Source organism: Salmo salar, chromosome 20, assembly GCF_965601325.2.
Source record: "Salmo salar chromosome 20, fSalSal1, whole genome shotgun sequence".
Taxonomy (NCBI): domain Eukaryota; kingdom Metazoa; phylum Chordata; class Actinopteri; order Salmoniformes; family Salmonidae; genus Salmo; species Salmo salar.
Genome location: NC_138310.1, coordinates 71,095,356 through 71,112,468, shown reverse-complemented (window position 1 = coordinate 71,112,468; position 17,113 = coordinate 71,095,356). Strand labels below are relative to the sequence as shown.

At 46.8% G+C, this 17,113-nt stretch overlaps 1 protein-coding gene across 6 annotated transcripts in view; it reads right to left on the bottom strand.

Annotated features, from left to right (window-relative positions):
* The window catches only part of LOC106581265 (RNA-binding protein Musashi homolog 2), a 443,530-nt gene that overhangs the window by 204,432 nt on the left and 221,985 nt on the right, over positions 1–17,113 (bottom strand). For all 6 annotated transcript variants that reach the window (XM_045703896.2, XM_045703899.2, XM_045703902.2 and 3 more), the window contains exon 7: positions 7,886–7,934. In XM_045703896.2, the coding sequence (XP_045559852.1) occupies positions 7,886–7,934 (49 nt within the window). The remainder of the gene's footprint in view (positions 1–7,885; positions 7,935–17,113) is intronic.

The window sequence follows — 17,113 nt, the reverse complement described above, 5'->3', positions numbered from 1 at the left end:
GAATAGGAGAGCTCTCCTGCCTCTGAATAGCAGTGATATGAGTGTGAATAGGAGAGCTCTCCTGCCTCTGAATAGCAGCAATATGAGTGTGAATAAGAGAGTTCTCCTGCCTCTGAATAGCAGCGATATGAGTGTGAATAGGAGAGCTCTCCTGCCTCTGAATAGCAGTGCTATGAGTGTGAATAGGAGAGCTCTCCTGCCTCTGAATAGCCATAGCACAGAGTTTACCTTGATGTGACATATCCATTCAAACACTATCCTCAGATGCTGCATTTTTTTATGGCTCTTTGCTTCGCCAATACAATAGCGGTTTGTCTGCCAGTCAATTCACTGAGGGGAACTGGACAATTACTGGCAAGCTGTTCTAAATGTAACCTCCAGGACCCAGTTTAACAGCTAGGGTAATGGAGGGGGGATGAGCGGAGAGGACCAACAGAACAGACAGAGTGATACAAAAGGACAATCATATGCGTTCCAAATGCAGAATGGATTAGAGTGAAACGCATCTGCTGCAAAACCACAGCGGTGAAGGCAAATGTGAAACATCACTCTCCGTCTCACTTTGAAAGTCCCGGGAACGAAAGGGTATTTTATTCTCTCACCATCATGGAAATGGTTTGCCCTTACCCTTGCTGCCATTGTCTGACTATCTAGCTGGATGTTTACAAGTTGTATTCCTAATAGCTGTGACAGTTGTGTTGTTGACCCGGGTGCCCCGCACTCCAATCAAACCAATCACACAGCCAGGGGAGAATAAACAGGCCTTTTCCTCCACGTTAAACGATACTAGCACCAGGTAAAACACTTTTAACCTAAGCCTGACCCCACTACGCCTCTCTCTATCTGTCCCTCCCTCCCTCTCTCCAACCTCCAATATCAGTCTCTAGAGAGAGTCAGGTTCCTTGAAACACCCCCAGAGTCCCTGATCCACCAGCTAGTAGCTATGGCCACCAAGCGTGCCCTGTGGGAGTGTTCCTAGTCGCTTCACAACCAGAACTAGAGGAGAGGGACCGCTGACTCCTGAGTGGAGCAGAGAACCCTGGGAATAGTGCTAGGAACTCATGAAGTATGCATGGAGCTGAAGGTCAGAGTCCATACAGCATTCAAATCACTGTGTTCTAAATAGCAGAATTTATTCAAATGAGACACATTTATATTTACGTAATTTAGCAGACGCTCTTATCCAGAGCGACTTAGAAATTGGTGCATTCACCTTATGATATCCAGTGGAACAACCACTTTACAATAGTACATCTATATCTTTTTGGGGGGAGGGTAGGGGGGAGGGTTAGAAGGATTACTTAATCCTATCCCAGGTATTCCTTAAAGAGGTGGGGTTTCAGGTGTCTCCGGAAGGTGGTGATTGACTCCGCTGTCCTGGCGTCGTGAGGGAGCTAGTTCCACCATTGGGGTGCCAGAGCAGCGAACAGTTTTGACTGGGCTGAGCGGGAACTGTGCTTCCGCAGAGGTAGGGAGCACAATTTGAACATACTGTTTTACATATTGTTTTACAATCATTTATTGGAATGACTCAAATAAAGGAAAAAAATGTTTTTATTGTAGAGCTGTCCGACCCCCTGACGCTAAACGGCTGACACACAAAACACAGTACAACCACATGTCACACACAGCACACTACTTTGGGACATAAAGTTGACCGTTAAGCAGAAAGACATGATAGACCTGTTGTTATCAGGCTGCTGCAATTAAGGCCATAAACATGGAATGATGATGCACTCCTGTGTACAGATGTGAACTTGACCCTCTCCAGCATATTTTGGCTCATTATTTAAAAAGAAGATGGAGAACAAGCTATATGATGAAAAATGCCTGAGTTTTGGTGAAGGTACAGCCGACTGGAGTTAGCTACTTATTTTTGTTATTGATATATCTGTTAGGTTCTTATTTTTCAGAGTAAATAACTCACGGACACTAGAGAAGCTTTAACCAAGTTTAATTCTTCCCAAAGGTTCTGTACAGCTGTAATTCAGACAACCCAACATTTCTCAACATCACAGATATATATATGGCACTTAAGACACTCCTCCTTCTCTCCAATCCTTTCATCTTATGGTTCTACAGGAAAAGAGTAACAGGATACTAAACCCTTATTACTCCCTTCAGTGGATCTGACCTGACCTCTTGACCTCAACCCCTCCTTCACCTAATCCACAGATGTCCATCTCTCTCCCCTATATCAACACGGTTCTCTCCTCCCAACGGTCCAACACATTCCAAAGCCACTCTGTCTTTCTACAGATCTCACTCCTTAACCTGTTGGGGGTAGGGGGCAGTATTTACACGGCCGGATAAAAAACGTACCCGATTTAATCTGGTTATTACTACTGCCCAGAAACTAGAATATGCATATAATTATTGGCTTTGGATAGAAAACACCCTAAAGTTTATAAAACTGTTTGAATGGTGTCTGTGAGTATAACATAACTCATATGGCAGGCAAAAACCTGAGAAGATTCCTTACAGGAAGTGGCCTGTCTGACCATTCCTTGAGCTTCTTGCCTCTGTTTATTGAAGACTGAGGATCTTTGCTGTAACGTGACACTTCCTACAGCTCCCAAAGGCTCTCAGAAGGCGGGAAAAAGCTGAATGATGTAATTCCAGCCCCAGGCTGAAACACATTTGCGCTTTTGGCAAGTGGCCGATCAGAGGACAATGGACTTAGGCGCATGCACAAGTCGACCCAATGCTTTATTTTCTTTCGTCTTTTTACCTAAATGCAGATTCCCGGTCGGAATATTATCACTTTTTTACGAGAAAAATGGCATAAAAATTGATTTTAAACAGCGGTTGACATGCTTCGAGGTACGGTAATGGAATATTTAGAATTTTTTTGTCACGAAATGCGTCGTGCTCGTCACCCTTCTTTACCCTTTCGGATAGTGTCTTGAACGCACGAACAAAACACCGCTGTTTGGATATAACTATGGATTATTTGGGACCAAACCAACATTTGTTATTGAAGTAGAAGTCCTGGGAGTGCATTCTGACGAAGAACACCAAAGGTAATAACATTTTTCTTATAGTAAATCTGACTTTGGTGAGTGCTAAACTTGCTGGGTGTCTAAATAGCTAGCCCTGTGATGCCGGGCTATCTACTTAGAATATTGCAAAATGTGCTTTCACCGAAAAGCTATTTTAAAATCGGACATATCGAGTGCATAGAGGAGTTCTGTATCTATAATTCTTAAAATAATTGTTATGCTTTTTGTGAACGTTTATCGTGAGTAATTTAGTAAATTTTTAGTAAATTCACCATTTAGCTGTCTTCTGGATTTTTGTGACATTATATGCTAGCTTGAAAAATGGGTGTCTGATTATTTCTGGCTGGGTACTCTGCTGACATAATCTAATGTTTTGCTTTCGTTGTAAAGCCTTTTTGAAATCGGACAGTGTGGTTAGATTAACGAGAGTCTTGTCTTTAAAATGCTGTAAAATAGTCATATGTTTGAGAAATTGAAGTAATAGCATTTCTAAGGTATTTGAATAACGCGCCACAGGATTCCACTGGCTGTTACGTAGGTGGGACGATTTCGTCCCACTGGCCCTAGAGAAGTTAATATACTATGCGTCTGATCTATCATGTCTTTAATATCTCAATGTCCAAAATGTCCAATCCAACATATCGTAAAAATATTATATTGCGATATGCGCTTGTGCCTGTGTGCGTGTGCGTTTGTGTGAGTAAACGGTGAGCTCTTTTGTGTAGATCCAGTGAAAAAAAGAAAAACAGGCCAGCAGGCTTTAGTGTGGAGCCAGCGCTCTGTCTTTGGAAAGTCCTCTGCTTTAGAGAGAAGCCTCCCCGCTAAAGCCAGATAAGGCCTGGAGATAAGAGGGGGAGATAAGTGCAAGCACGCGTCCGGCTCGGCCCACTATCAGCAGTGTTATCGGACCACACAGACTCACTCTGTTTCGTAACCCTTTCCTCCTAGTCAGCCCCCAAAACGCCTGGCCAAATCCCTATCAACACATCACATGATGGGGGAAAGGGATAGAGGGGGAGGCAGGCCAATTAAATTTACAGTGAATAAAACAACCATATGGGGTCAATCTAACAAGGTGTAAGTGTTTGTGCATGCATCTATAGGGGTCTTATATACAGTACCAGTCAAAAGTCTGGACACACCTACTCATTCAAGGGTTTTTCTTTATTGTGACTATTTTCCACATTGTAGAATGCTGAAGACATCAAAACTATGAAATAACACATATGGAATCATGTAGTAACCAAAAACGTGTTAATCAAATCAAAATATATTTTCTTCAAAGTAGCCACCCTTTGCCTTGATGACAGCTTTGCACAGTTTTGGGCATTCTCTCATGAGGTAGTCACCTGGAATGCATTTCAATTAACAGGTGTGCCTTGTTAAAAGTTCATTTGTGGAAGTTATTTCCTTCTTAATGCGTTTGAGCCAATCAGTTGTGTTGTGACATGGTAGGGGTGGTATACAGAAGATTTGGTAAAAGATCAAGTCCAAATAAGCAAAGAGAAACGACAGTCCATCATTACTTTAAGACAAAAAAATGGAACGTTTCTTCAAGTGCAGTCAAGTGCTATAATGAAACTGGCTCTCATGAGATCTGCCACAGGAAAGGAAGACCCAGAGTTACCAGCCTCAGAAATAGGCAATTAACTGCACCTCAGATTGCAGCCCAAATAAATGCTTCACAGAGTTCAAGTAACAGACACATCTCAACATCAACTGTTCAGAGGAGACAGTGTGAATCAGGCCTTCATGGACGAATTTCTGCAAAAACAAAAACACTACTAAAGGACACCAATAAGAAGAAGAGACTTCAATGTAACTACAATGTTGCTGATCCATCTTCATTAAATTCTAACTGTTTTAAAGTCACCGATGGCCTCATGGTGAAATCCCAAAGCGGTTTCCTTCCTCTCCGGCAACTGAGTTAGGAAGGACGTCTGTATCTTTGTAATGGCTGGGTGTATTGCTACACCATCCAAAGTGTAATTAATAACTTCACCATGATCAAAGGGATATTCAATGTCTGCTTCTTTTTTTTTTTTACCCATCTACCAATGGTGCCCTTCTTTGGGAGGCATTGGAAAATCTCCCTGGTTTTTGTGGTTGAATCTGTGTTTTAAATTCACTGCTCGACTGAGGGACCTTACAGATAATTGTATGTGTGGGGTGCAGAGATGAGTTAGTCGTTAAAATCATGTTAAACACTATTATTGCACAACGAGTGAGTCCATGCAACTTATTATGTGACTCGTTAAGCAAATTTTTACTCCTGAACTTATTTAGGCTTGCCATAACAAAGGGGTTGAATACTTACTGACTCAAGACATTTCAGCTTTTCATTTTTAATGAATTTGTTAAAAAAATCCAAAAACATAATTCCACTTTGACATTATGGGGTATTGTGTGTAGGTAAGTAAGTGGCAAAAGAACAAAATGTGGAAAAAGTCAAGGAGTGTGAATACTTTCTGAAGGCACTGCCAAAAAATAAATAAATAATCACAACAGTGTCTCGCTAGGGCGTTGGGCCACCACGAGCCACCAGAAGAGCTTCAATGCGCCTCGGCATAGATTCTACAAGTGTCTGGAACTCTATTGGAGGGATAAAACACCATTCTTTCACGATACATTCCATCATTTGATGTTTTGTGCGGCTCCAGAGTGTTTAAAGTGTTAAAGTTTTAATGTCACGTGCACAAGTACAGTGAAATGCTTTTCTTGCAAGGTTGAACCCCAACAATGCAATAATCAATAACAAATGTAATACAAAAAATAACAAGGTAGATCAAAAACACAAGAAATTAAAATAAGAAGAACACGAGAAAGTAAGTAAGCATATTATATACAGGGTCAGTCAGTTCCAGTACCATATTTACAATGTGCAGGGATACTGGATCGATAGATATGTATTGGGGTAAGGTGACTAGGCATCAGGATATAAGATAAACAGAGTCGCAGCAGCGTATATGATTGTATGTGAGTAAATGTATCTGCCTATTGTGTGTTGGAGTGTCAGTGTGTTTGAGTGTGTAGGGCCTGTGCGTGTGCATAGAAAATAGAAAGGGTGAACTCAGTCTGTGTAGCCATTTTGTTAGCTATTTAGCAGTCTTATGGCTTGGGGATAGAAGCTGTTCAGGGGCCTGTTGGTGTCAGACTTGATACACTGTTACCAATAGCCGTGCGGAAGCAGAGAGAACAGTCTATGGCTTGGGTGGGTGGAGTCTTTTCACGTTTCCCGGGCCTTCCTTTCACACCGCCTGGTAGAGATCCTGGATGGCAGGGAGATCAGCCCCAGTGATGTACAGGACTCGCCACAGCACCCTCTGTAGCGCCATGCCGTCAAAGGTGGTACTATTGCCATACTAAGCAGTGATGCAGCCGGTCAAGATGCGCTCAATGGTACAACTGTAGGACTTTTTGAGGATTTGAGGGCCCATGATAAACCTTTTGAACCTCCTCAGGGGGAAGAGGCACTGTCGCGCCTTCTTCACCAGTGTGCGTGTGTGTGGACCATTTTAAGTTCTAAGTGATTTGGACACGGAGGAACTTGAAGCTCTCGACCCGCTCCACTGCAGCCCTGTGGATGTGGATGGGGGCGTGCTCGCCGATCAGCTCCTTGGTCTTACTGACGTTGAGGGAGAGGTTGTTGTTCCCGGCACTGCCAGGTCACTGACCTCCTCCCTGTAGGTTCTCATCGTTGCTAGCGATCGAGCCTACCACTGTCGACAGCAAACTTGATGATAGCGTTACAGTCGTGCTTGGCCACGCAGTCGTGGGCGAACAAGGAGTACAAGAGGAGACTAAACACACTCCCTTGTGGGGCCCCCGTGTTGAGTGTCAGCGTGGTGGAGGTGATGTTCCCTACCCTCACCACCTGGGGTCGGCCCGTCAGGAACTCTAGGATTCAGCTGCAGAGGGGTGTTCAGTCCCAGGGTCCTAAGCTTGGAGGGGACAATGGTGTTGAGCGCAGAGCTGTAGTCAATAAACCGCATTCTCACATAGGTATTCCTCTTATCTAGGTGGGTGAGGGCAGGGTGGAGAGCAATGAAGATTGCGTCGTCTATGGATCTGTTGGGACCGTTTGCAAATTGAAAGTGGATCTAGGGTGTCTGGGAGGATGGAGTTGATGTTTGCCATAATCAGCCTCTCAAGCTCTTCATGGGCAGTAGTCATTGTGGCATGAGATGGTGATCATGTTGGGATTACAGACTGGGACAAGGAGAGGTTGAAAATCACTGTGAATATGCCTGCCAGCTGTTCTGCACATGCTCTGAGAACGCTCGGCAGGTAGCCTAGTGGTTAGAGCGTTGGACTAGTAACCGAAAGGTTGCAAGATCGAATCCCCGAGCTGACAAGGTAAAAATCTGTTGTTCTGCCCCTGAAGGCAGTTAACCCACTGTTCCTAGGCCGTCATTGAAAATAAAAATTGGTTCTTAACTGACTTGCCTAGTTAAATAAAGGTAAAACTTTTTTTTTTAAATAGGTTGAGATCTGGTGACTGACACTCTTTGAGTTTTCAAAGTCACCGAGATTTCTTCTTCTAGCTATTGTAGCCAAAATAATGGGCAACTGGGCGTTTTTATACATGACCCTAAGCATGATGGGATGTTAATTGCACCTAGGATGTTTATTGCTCCTGCTTTCAATATACTTTGTATCCCTCATTTACTCAAGTGTTTCCTTTATTCTGGCAGTTACATGTATACAGTATATAGTGTATATTTACAACTACGGGCTATAACCTATCGTCAGAGGCCATTGACCATGAATCCACTGCATGAAGAATGAAACTATTCTTTCACACACTAACATCCATGGTTCACACACCAATAGGATAGCATGGTAAGTACAACATGAGGGAGGGAGTATGTAGACTGACTTACCTCTGTGTCTGTTAGTTGTTTTGTCAAACATAAGCATGGCGTCCTCCACCTGCAAGACACAAAAAGACGAAGAGATTAGTCTCAATAAAAACCAACTGAAAGAGACGGAGAGAGAGATGGAGACAGAGATGGAGACAGATGGAGAGGGAAGGAGTGTGATTAAAAGAGAAAGAGAGACAGACAGACAGACATATGGCCGTGTGACATATGTCCCTAGATGTGTTGAGTGAGTAATGACTGTGCTGTGGCGTCACAAGGTCAAGAACATGCTGGACCCTGAGAGAGGCTCAGTGTGTGAGTTTGCAAGGACACGAGTGACAGTGCCAACTCAAGCACAGCAACGGAATCATGATTTGGGAGATAGAAAGCCGATGTGTGTCCACCTATCTCTCTGTGTCACACACACACATTCCAGCACATGCCTCATAAAACCACACACACATTCCAAAATATGCCAAAAAAACACACTCTCCCTCTCAGGTGTACCTGAGACCCCGCCCCACCCCCCTTTCACACAGACCACTATAAATACATAAATGTTGTGTAAAGTACAGTCTCCGACTTGCCTACTAAAAACACTTTAGCTGTGTTCGAATACTCATACTAACCGCACTAACCATACTATTTGTGACGTGAATTGAGTATATACAGTTGAAGTCGGAAGTTTACATACACCTTAGCCGAATACATTTAAACTCAGTTTTTCACAATTCCTGACATTTAATCCTTGTAAAAATTCCCTGTCTTAGGTCAGTTAGGATCACCACTTTATTTTAAGAATGAGAAATGTCAGAATGATAGTGGAGAGAATTATTTATTTCAGCTTTTATTTATTTCGTCACATTCCCAGTGGGTTAGAAGTTTAGATACACTCAATTACTATTTAGTAGCATTGCCTTTAAATTGTTTAACTTGGGTCAAACTTTTCGAGTAGCCTTCCACAAGCCTCCCACAATAAATTGGGTGAATTTTGACACATTCCTCCTGACAGAGCTGGTGTAACTGAGTCAGGTTTGTAGGCCTCCTTGCTCGCACGTGCTTTTTCAGTTATGCCCCCAAATTTTCTATGTGATTGAGGTCAGAGCTTTGTGATGGCCACTCCAATACCTTGACTTTGTTGTCCTTAAGCCATTTTGCCACAACTTTGGAAGTATGCTTGGGGTCATTGTCCATTTGGAAGACCCATTTGCAACCAAGCTTTAACTTCCTGACTGATGTCTTGAGATGTTACTTCAATATATCCACATCATTTTCCGTCCTCATGACACCATCTATTTTGTGAAGTGCACCAGTCCCTCCTGCAGCAAAGCACTCCCACAACATGATGCTGCCACCCCCGTTCCTCACGGTTGGGATGGTGTTCTTCGGCTTGCAAGCCTCCCCCTTTTTCCTCCAAACATAACGATGGTCATTATGGCCAAACAGTTCTATTTTTGTTTCATTAGACCAGAGGACATTTCTCCAAAAGGTACGATCTTTGTCCCCATGTGCAGTTGCAAACCGTAGTCTGGCTTTTTTATGGCGGTTTTGGAGCGGTGGCTTCTTCCTTGCCTTTCAGGTTAGGTCGATATAGGACTCATTTTACTGTGAATATAGATACTTTTGTACCTGTTTCCTCCAGCATCTTCACAAGGTCCTTTGCTGTTGTTCTGGGATTGATTTGCACTTTTTGCACCAAAGTACGTTCATCTCTAGGAGACAGAACATGTCTCCTTCCTGAGCGGTATGACGGCTATGTGGTCCCAAGGTGTTTATACTTGCGTACTATTGTTTGTACAGATGAATGTGGTAACCTTCAGGCGTTTGGAAATTGCTCCCAAGGATGAACCAGACTTGTGGAGGTCTACAATTTTTTTTCTGATGTCTTGGCTGATTTATTTTGATTTTCCCATGATGTCAAGCAAAGAGGCACTGAGTTTGAAGGTAGGCCTTGAAATACATCCACAGGTACACCTCCAATTGACTCAAATGATGTCAATTAGCCTATCAGAAGCTTCTAAAGCCATGACATCATTTTCTGGAATTTTCCAAGCTGTTTAAAGGCACAGTCAACGTAGTATATGCAAACTTCTGACCCACTGGAATTGTGATACAGTGAATTATAAGTGAAATAATCTGTTTGTAAACAATTGTTGGAAAAATGACTTGTGTCAAGTAGATGTCCTAATCGACTTGCCAAAACTATAGTTTGTCAACAAGAAATTTGTGGAGTGGTTGAAAAACGAATTTTAATGACTCCAACCTAAGTGTATGTAAACTTCTGACTTCAATTGTAGTATACATATTGGACATAGTATGGATATAGTTAGTATAACAAATGTCCCCGGATGTCATACTAAATTCACCAAAATACGAAGTATACAAGCAGTGTACAAAGTAAAAGCCTAATTAAATTGTTGCCAGCAGCACAGTTACAGTCACCAACGATCTGGATAACATATAAACAGCCTAACCAGCTCTGCTTGGGTGAGTAAAATGGTCAGAGTGTTCTCTCATTTGTGTCTGGAAGTAGCTAGCCAAAGTTATCCAGTTAGCTTGGGTGCTTGACTGCCGTTGCCCAACTCATCGGCCAGAGCGTCCAGTGAGCGCCCTGAACGCTCCGAGAGCGAAACACTCTGAATTTACGAACAGACAATCTGACAATGCTCTAGATTTACGAACGCCCAGAGCACACTCTGGCACTCCAGATTGAATTTACAAACACACCAGAAATCGTAAAATGTTTAGCTAGTCATTTGTTATGCTAACAAGCTAGCAAGAGGTTGCATAGCAACAGCATCAACTTCCGGTAGACAGGCAAAGAGCTAGTACGCTCAACTGAAACGATAACGTTTGTTTACAGTATACAAAATGAACTAATAGTATATAGTATATACTCATTAAGTATGTAGTATACAGTATGTTAGTATGGGTATTCGAACACAGCTTATGCTTCAACTCACCCTCTGTACTACCTTCCCTTCCCCAGAAGGCACGCATCAATCTCTCTTCCACTAAGAGCCCTGTTGCTATAAGCCATAATCATATTCATCAGGCTCAATCAGCCACAATGAGGATTCATCTGACTGTCTGTCCCCCTGATGAAGATAGACACTAAACGCCACTACCGCACCGCACACGGAACACAACGGACATACATACAGCCCCACACTAACATATATTTATGTGACAGTGTAAAAGTGGAGCATTGTGTATTTTCAGGAAGAAGGCGTCCCTGGGACCTGGACCACTGGTGGTGTGGCTGCCTCGCATACAGCTGTTAAGTTAAGAGAGGGAGAGAAATTGCTGGACACAGCAGGATATGTAGGTGGGGGGGTCAGACCTTTAAATGTCGCTATGGATATGTGGGGGGGGGGGGGGGTGACGGAGCCCGCCTGGGCAGTGTTCCCCAGTCACTGTTGCTAGGTAACGGTGTGTGTGAGTGAATGAGAGTGTGTGTCTGTGTGGGATGTGTGTGTGTAATAGTAGAGGTGTAGAGCTGTCCCAGCCAGCAGATGATGGGAGGGGACAGCACCAGAGGCTGCCTCATTTGTAACTGTATGACTGGATAAAGGCCACAGTTGCCAGCACACATACACACACCCTCTCCCCTACTTCTCTACACTGGTGGCTGAGGCTCTGTGTCACCTGTTACCATGTAACAGTATGGTAGGGACTATTACTGCTACACTGCAGCTGGGGAGGCTCTCCTTTTGTTTCCCTTCACCTCTGTCTACCCCTGCTAGGTGCAGTGGTGTAAAGTACTTAAGTGAAAATACTTTAAAGTACTACTTAAGTCGTTTTTTGGGGTATCTGTGATTTACTTTACTGTTTATAATTTTGACTACTTTTACTTCACGAAATTCCTTAAGAAAATATTGTACTTTTTACTCCATACATTTTCCTTGACACCCAAAACTACTCGTTACATTTTGAATGGTTAGCAGGACAGGAAAATGGTCCAATTCACACACTTATCAACAGAACATCCCTGGTCATCAAATCAAATAGTATTAGTCACATGCGCCGAATACAACAGGTGTAGACCTTAGAGTAAAATGCTTACTTACAAACCCCTAACCAGCAATGCAGTTTACTGTCATTCCTACTGATCTGGCGGATTCACTAAACACACATGCTTCGTTTGTAAATTATGTCTGAATGTTGGAGTGTGCCACTGGCTATCCGTAAATGTATTTTGAAAAATAAGAAAATGTTGCCGTCTGGATTGCACTTTTTAAGGAATTTGAAATTGAATAAGGAATTTGAAATTATTTATACTTTTACTTTTGACACTTAAGTATATTTTTGAAAATTTCATTCACTTTTCATACTTAAGTAAGTTTTAAACCAAATAATTTTAGACTTTTACACAAGTAGAATTTTACTGGGTGACTTTTATTTTTACTTGAGTCATTTTCTATTAAAGTATCTTTAAGTACGACAGTTGGGTACTTTTTCCACCACTAGCAAGAGTGTGTCGCCCTGAATTCATTCAATCAGAAATGAGCCTGACCTTTTACTTGTTAGCCCTGGCGTGTGTGTGTGTGTGTGTGTGTGTGTGTGTGTGTGTGTGTGTGTGTGTGTGTGTGTGTGGTGTGTGTGTGTGTGTGTGTGTGTGTGTGTGTGTGTGTGTGTGTGGTGTGTGGTGGTGTGTGTGGTGTGTGTGTGGTGGTGTGTGTGGTGTGTGTGTGGTGTGTGTGTGTGTGTGTGCGTGAGAGAGGGGGAGAGAGAGTTATGAGGCAAGAGCACTGTCCCCAAAGAGGGTGCGAGGTTCAGATCGATGCAAAGCGGCCACTTTAGCAGCCATTTGCACCAAGTAGCATAGTGACGGACATCTCCTAATGCATTCAGATGTGCCGAGGAATTAATTAGCCAGCTCTCACACACACACCCAACCACCCACACAGGGCAACAGCTAAATCACTCTTCTCTGTATGGCCTCTGGCTCCAGTTAAAAGCCCCTGTGTCAGAGTGTTAAACCTGAGCTGGTTGGGCTACGCTGACATTAAACACCATTACAGCTAATTGGTGCAGCCACCGCAGCTTTTACTGTCCGTCCAGCGATCTGCAGAGAGGGCTTAATACAGAGACATAGGCCAGGCACGATGACTAATGTCATCATAAGGCCTGCTTTATGACAGCACACAGAGAGTTGCACCTGCCCCTGCTGTTGTTAAACTGCTTTCAAATGTAGTGAAGCTACAGACTGGAGGGGGACAGTAGGAAGAGGGTAGAGCAGTGAGGGGTGGAGGTAGGGGGGTAGAGCAGTGAGGGGTGGAGGTAGGGGGATAGAGCAGTGAGGGGTGGAGGTAGAGGGTAGAGCAGCGAGGGGTGGAGGTAGGGGGGTAGAGCAGTGAGGGGGTGGAGGTAGGGGGGTAGAGCAGTGAGGTGGTGGAGATAGGGGGGTAGAGCAGTGAGGGGTGGAGGTAGGGGGGTAGAGCAGTGAGGGGGTGGAGATAGGGGGTGTGACGTAGAAGTCCGTCACTGGCCGCGGGCAGCATTTGGTACTTTAACGCACGCACACATTCATCACTCCTCCCTGCTCCGTTATCAGATAAGTTAACAATGTGGGTCGACACACAAGTTAACGTCTCTATCTTGGTACATACATTTCACACTTACTTCAGTAACCAGTTAGGGTATAAAGAAATAAAGACAGGTGTTCATATTTAATATAAGCAATATTTAGTATACTTATCGATGTTATGGATGAGCGCGGTTGTTTGTTCTGTTCCTCTCTCTCTCCATCTCTGTAGCTTCCAGGTATGCTGGATAAGGACCCGAGCTAAGGGAATTGGGCTTACTTTGTAGTGCCTGTCCGGAATGGCTCATTAATGTAAACGGGCATATTGGAAGACACTGTCAGTAGTGATGTAATTTTGTAAATGTTATATTGTGATGTTGTTTCATAAACGTGTTGCAATGTATATATTTTGGTATGTTTAGATAAATGGAAACTGTATGTTGAATAGGTAATTGCTTAATTAATTAGTGTTAATTGTTCTGAGGGGAGGGGCTACCCCTACAAAAGGAGCCTCTCTTTCAGTTCAAGGAGGGGCATTTTGGATTGAGCTGTGGGTGGGGCAGCTTTGTTTTTAAGCTGTCCCATAAGGTATACGTTTGATGGCAGTACTGTTGTTTTGTTCCAGAATCACTATGTAAATAAACACCGTTGCACAGAAGAACTTTTGCGGCTCCGCCATCTTTTTATTTTTTATAGAGGTTAGGTTTTCCAGTTTAGCCTTCTGGCCTACTCTACGTGACAGGGGGGTAGAGCAGTGAGGGGGTGGAGGTAGAGGGTAGAGCAGTGAGGGGGTGGAGGTAGGGGGGTAGAGCAGTGAGGGGGTGGAGGTAGGGGTGTAGAGCAGTGAGGGGGTGGAGGTAGGGGGGTAGAGCAGTGAGGGGGTGGAGGTAGGGGGGTAGAGCAGTGAGGGGGTGGAGGTAGGGGGGTAGAGCAGTGAGGGGTGGAGGTAGGGGGGTAGAGCAGTGAGGGGGTGGAGGTAGGGGTGTAGAGCAGTGAGGGGGTGGAGGTAGGGGGGTAGAGCAGTGAGGGGGTGGAGGTAGGGGGGTAGAGCAGTGAGGGGGTGGAGGTAGGGGGGTAGAGCAGTGAGGGGGTGGAGGTAGGGGTGTAGAGCAGTGAGGGGGTGGCGGTAGGGGTGTAGAGCAGTGAGGGGGTGGAGGTAGGGGTGTAGAGCAGTGAGGGGTGGAGGTAGGGGGGTAGAGCAGTGAGGGGGTGGAGGTAGGGGTGTAGAGCAGTGAGGGGGTGGAGGTAGGGGGGTAGAGCAGTGAGGGGGTGGAGGTAGGGGTGTAGAGCAGTGAGGGTGAAGTAGGGGGGTAGAGCAGTGAGGGTGGAGGTAGGGGGGTAGAGCAGTGAGGGGGTGGAGGTAGGGGGGTAGAGCAGTGAGGGGGTGGAGGTAGCGGGGTAGAGCAGTGAGGGTGAAGGTAGGGGGGTAGAGCAGTGAGGGGGTGGAGGTAGGGGGGTAGAGCAGTGAGGGGGTGGAGGTAGCGGGGTAGAGCAGTGAGGGTGAAGGTAGGGGTGTAGAGCAGTGAGGGGGTGGAGGTAGGGGGGTAGAGCAGTGGGGGTGAAGGTAGGGGTGTAGAGCAGTGAGGGGGTGGAGGTAGGGGGATAGAGCAGTGAGGGGTGGAGGTAGGGGGGTAGAGCAGTGAGGGGGTGGAGGTAGGGGGTAGAGCAGTGAGGGTGTAGGTAGGGGGGTAGAGCAGTGCGGGTGAAGGTAGAGGGGTAGAGCAGTGAGGGGTGGAGGTAGGGGGTAGAGCAGTGGGGGTGAAGGTAGGAGTGTAGAGCAGTGAGGGGGTGGAGGTAGGGGTGTAGAGCAGTGAGGGGGTGGAGGTAGGGGGGTAGAGCAGTGAGGGGTGGAGGTAGGGGGGTAGAGCAGTGAGGGGGTGGAGGTAGGGGGTGTAGAGCAGTGAGGGGGTGGAGGTAGGGGGTGTAGAGCAGTGAGTGGGTGGAGGTAGGGGGTAGAGCAGTGGGGGTGAAGGTAGGGGGGTAGAGCAGTGAGGGGTGGAAGTAGAGGGGTAGAGCAGTGAGGGTGAAGGTAGGGGTGTAGAGCAGTGAGGGGGTGGAGGTAGAGCAGTGAGGGTGAAGGTAGGGGGGTAGAGCAGTGAGGGGTGGAGGTAGGGGTGTAGAGCAGTGAGGGTGGAGGTAGGGGTGTAGAGCAGTGAGGGTGAAGATAGAGGGGTAGAGCAGTGAGGGTGAAGGTGGGGGGGTAGAGCAGTGAGGGTGAAGGTAGGGGTGTAGAGCAGTGAGGGGGTGGAGGTAGGGGGGTAGAGCAGTGAGGGGTGGAGGTAGGGGTGTAGAGCAGTGAGGGGGTGGAGGTAGGGGTGTAGAGCAGTGAGGGGGTGGAGGTAGGGGGTAGAGCAGTGAGGGGGTGGAGGTAGGGGTGTAGAGCAGTGAGGGGTGGAGGTAGGGGAGTAGAGCAGTGAGGGGGTGGAGGTAGGGGAGTAGAGCAGTGAGGGGGTGGAGGTAGGGGTGTAGAGCAGTGAGGGGGTGGAGGTAGGGGGTAGAGCAGTGAGGGGGTGGAGGTAGGGGTGTAGAGCAGTGAGGGGGTGGAGGTAGGGGAGTAGAGCAGTGAGGGGGTGGAGGTAGGGGTGTAGAGCAGTGAGGGGTGGAGGTAGGGGTGTAGAGCAGTGAGGGTGAAGGTAGGGGTGTAGAGCAGTGAGGGGTGGAGGTAGGGGGGTAGAGCAGTGAGGGGTGGAGGTAGGGGGGTAGAGCAGTGAGGGTGAAGGTAGGGATGTAGAGCAGTGAGGGTGAAGGTAGGGGTGTAGAGCAGTAGGGGGGTAGAGCAGTGAGGGGTGGAGGTAGAGGGGTAGAGCAGTGAGGGGGTGGAGGTAGCGGGGTAGAGCAGTGAGGGTGAAGGTAGGGGGGTAGAGCAGTGAGGGGGTGGAGGTAGCGGGGTAGAGCAGTGAGGGTGAAGGTAGGGGTGTAGAGCAGTGAGGGGGTGGAGGTAGGGGGGTAGAGCAGTGGGGGTGAAGGTAGGGGTGTAGAGCAGTGAGGGGGTGGAGGTAGGGGGGTAGAGCAGTGAGGGGGTGGAGGTAGGGGGATAGAGCAGTGAGGGGTGGAGGTAGGGGGGTAGAGCAGTGAGGGGGTGGAGGTAGGGGGGTAGAGCAGTGAGGGTGTAGGTAGAGGGGTAGAGCAGTGAGGGTGAAGGTAGAGGGGTAGAACAGTGAGGGGTGGAGGTAGAGGGGTAGAACTGTGAGGGGTGGAGGTAGGGGTGTAGAGCAGTGAGGGGGTGGAGGTAGGGGTGTAGAGCAGTGAGGGGGTGGAGGTAGGGGGGTAGAGCAGTGAGGGGTGGAGGTAGGGGGGTAGAGCAGTGAGGGGGTGGAGGTAGGGGGTGTAGAGCAGTGAGTGGGTGGAGGTAGGGGGGTAGAGCAGTGGGGGTGAAGTTAGGGGGTAGAGCAGTGAGGGGTGGAAGTAGGGGGGTAGAGCAGTGAAGGTAGAGGGGTAGAGCAGTGAGGGTGAAGGTAGGGGTGTAGAGCAGTGAGGGGGTGGAGGTAGAGCAGTGAGGGTGAAGGTAGGGGGGTAGAGCAGTGAGGGGTGGAGGTAGGGGTGTAGAGCAGTGAGGGTGAAGGTAGGGGTGTAGAGCAGTGAGGGGGTGGAGGTAGAGCAGTGAGGGTGAAGGTAGGGGGGTAGAGCAGTGAGGGGTGGAGGTAGGGGTGTAGAGCAGTGGGGGTGAAGGTAGGGGTGTAGAGCAGTGAGGGGGTGGAGGTAGGGGGGTAGAGCAGTGAGGG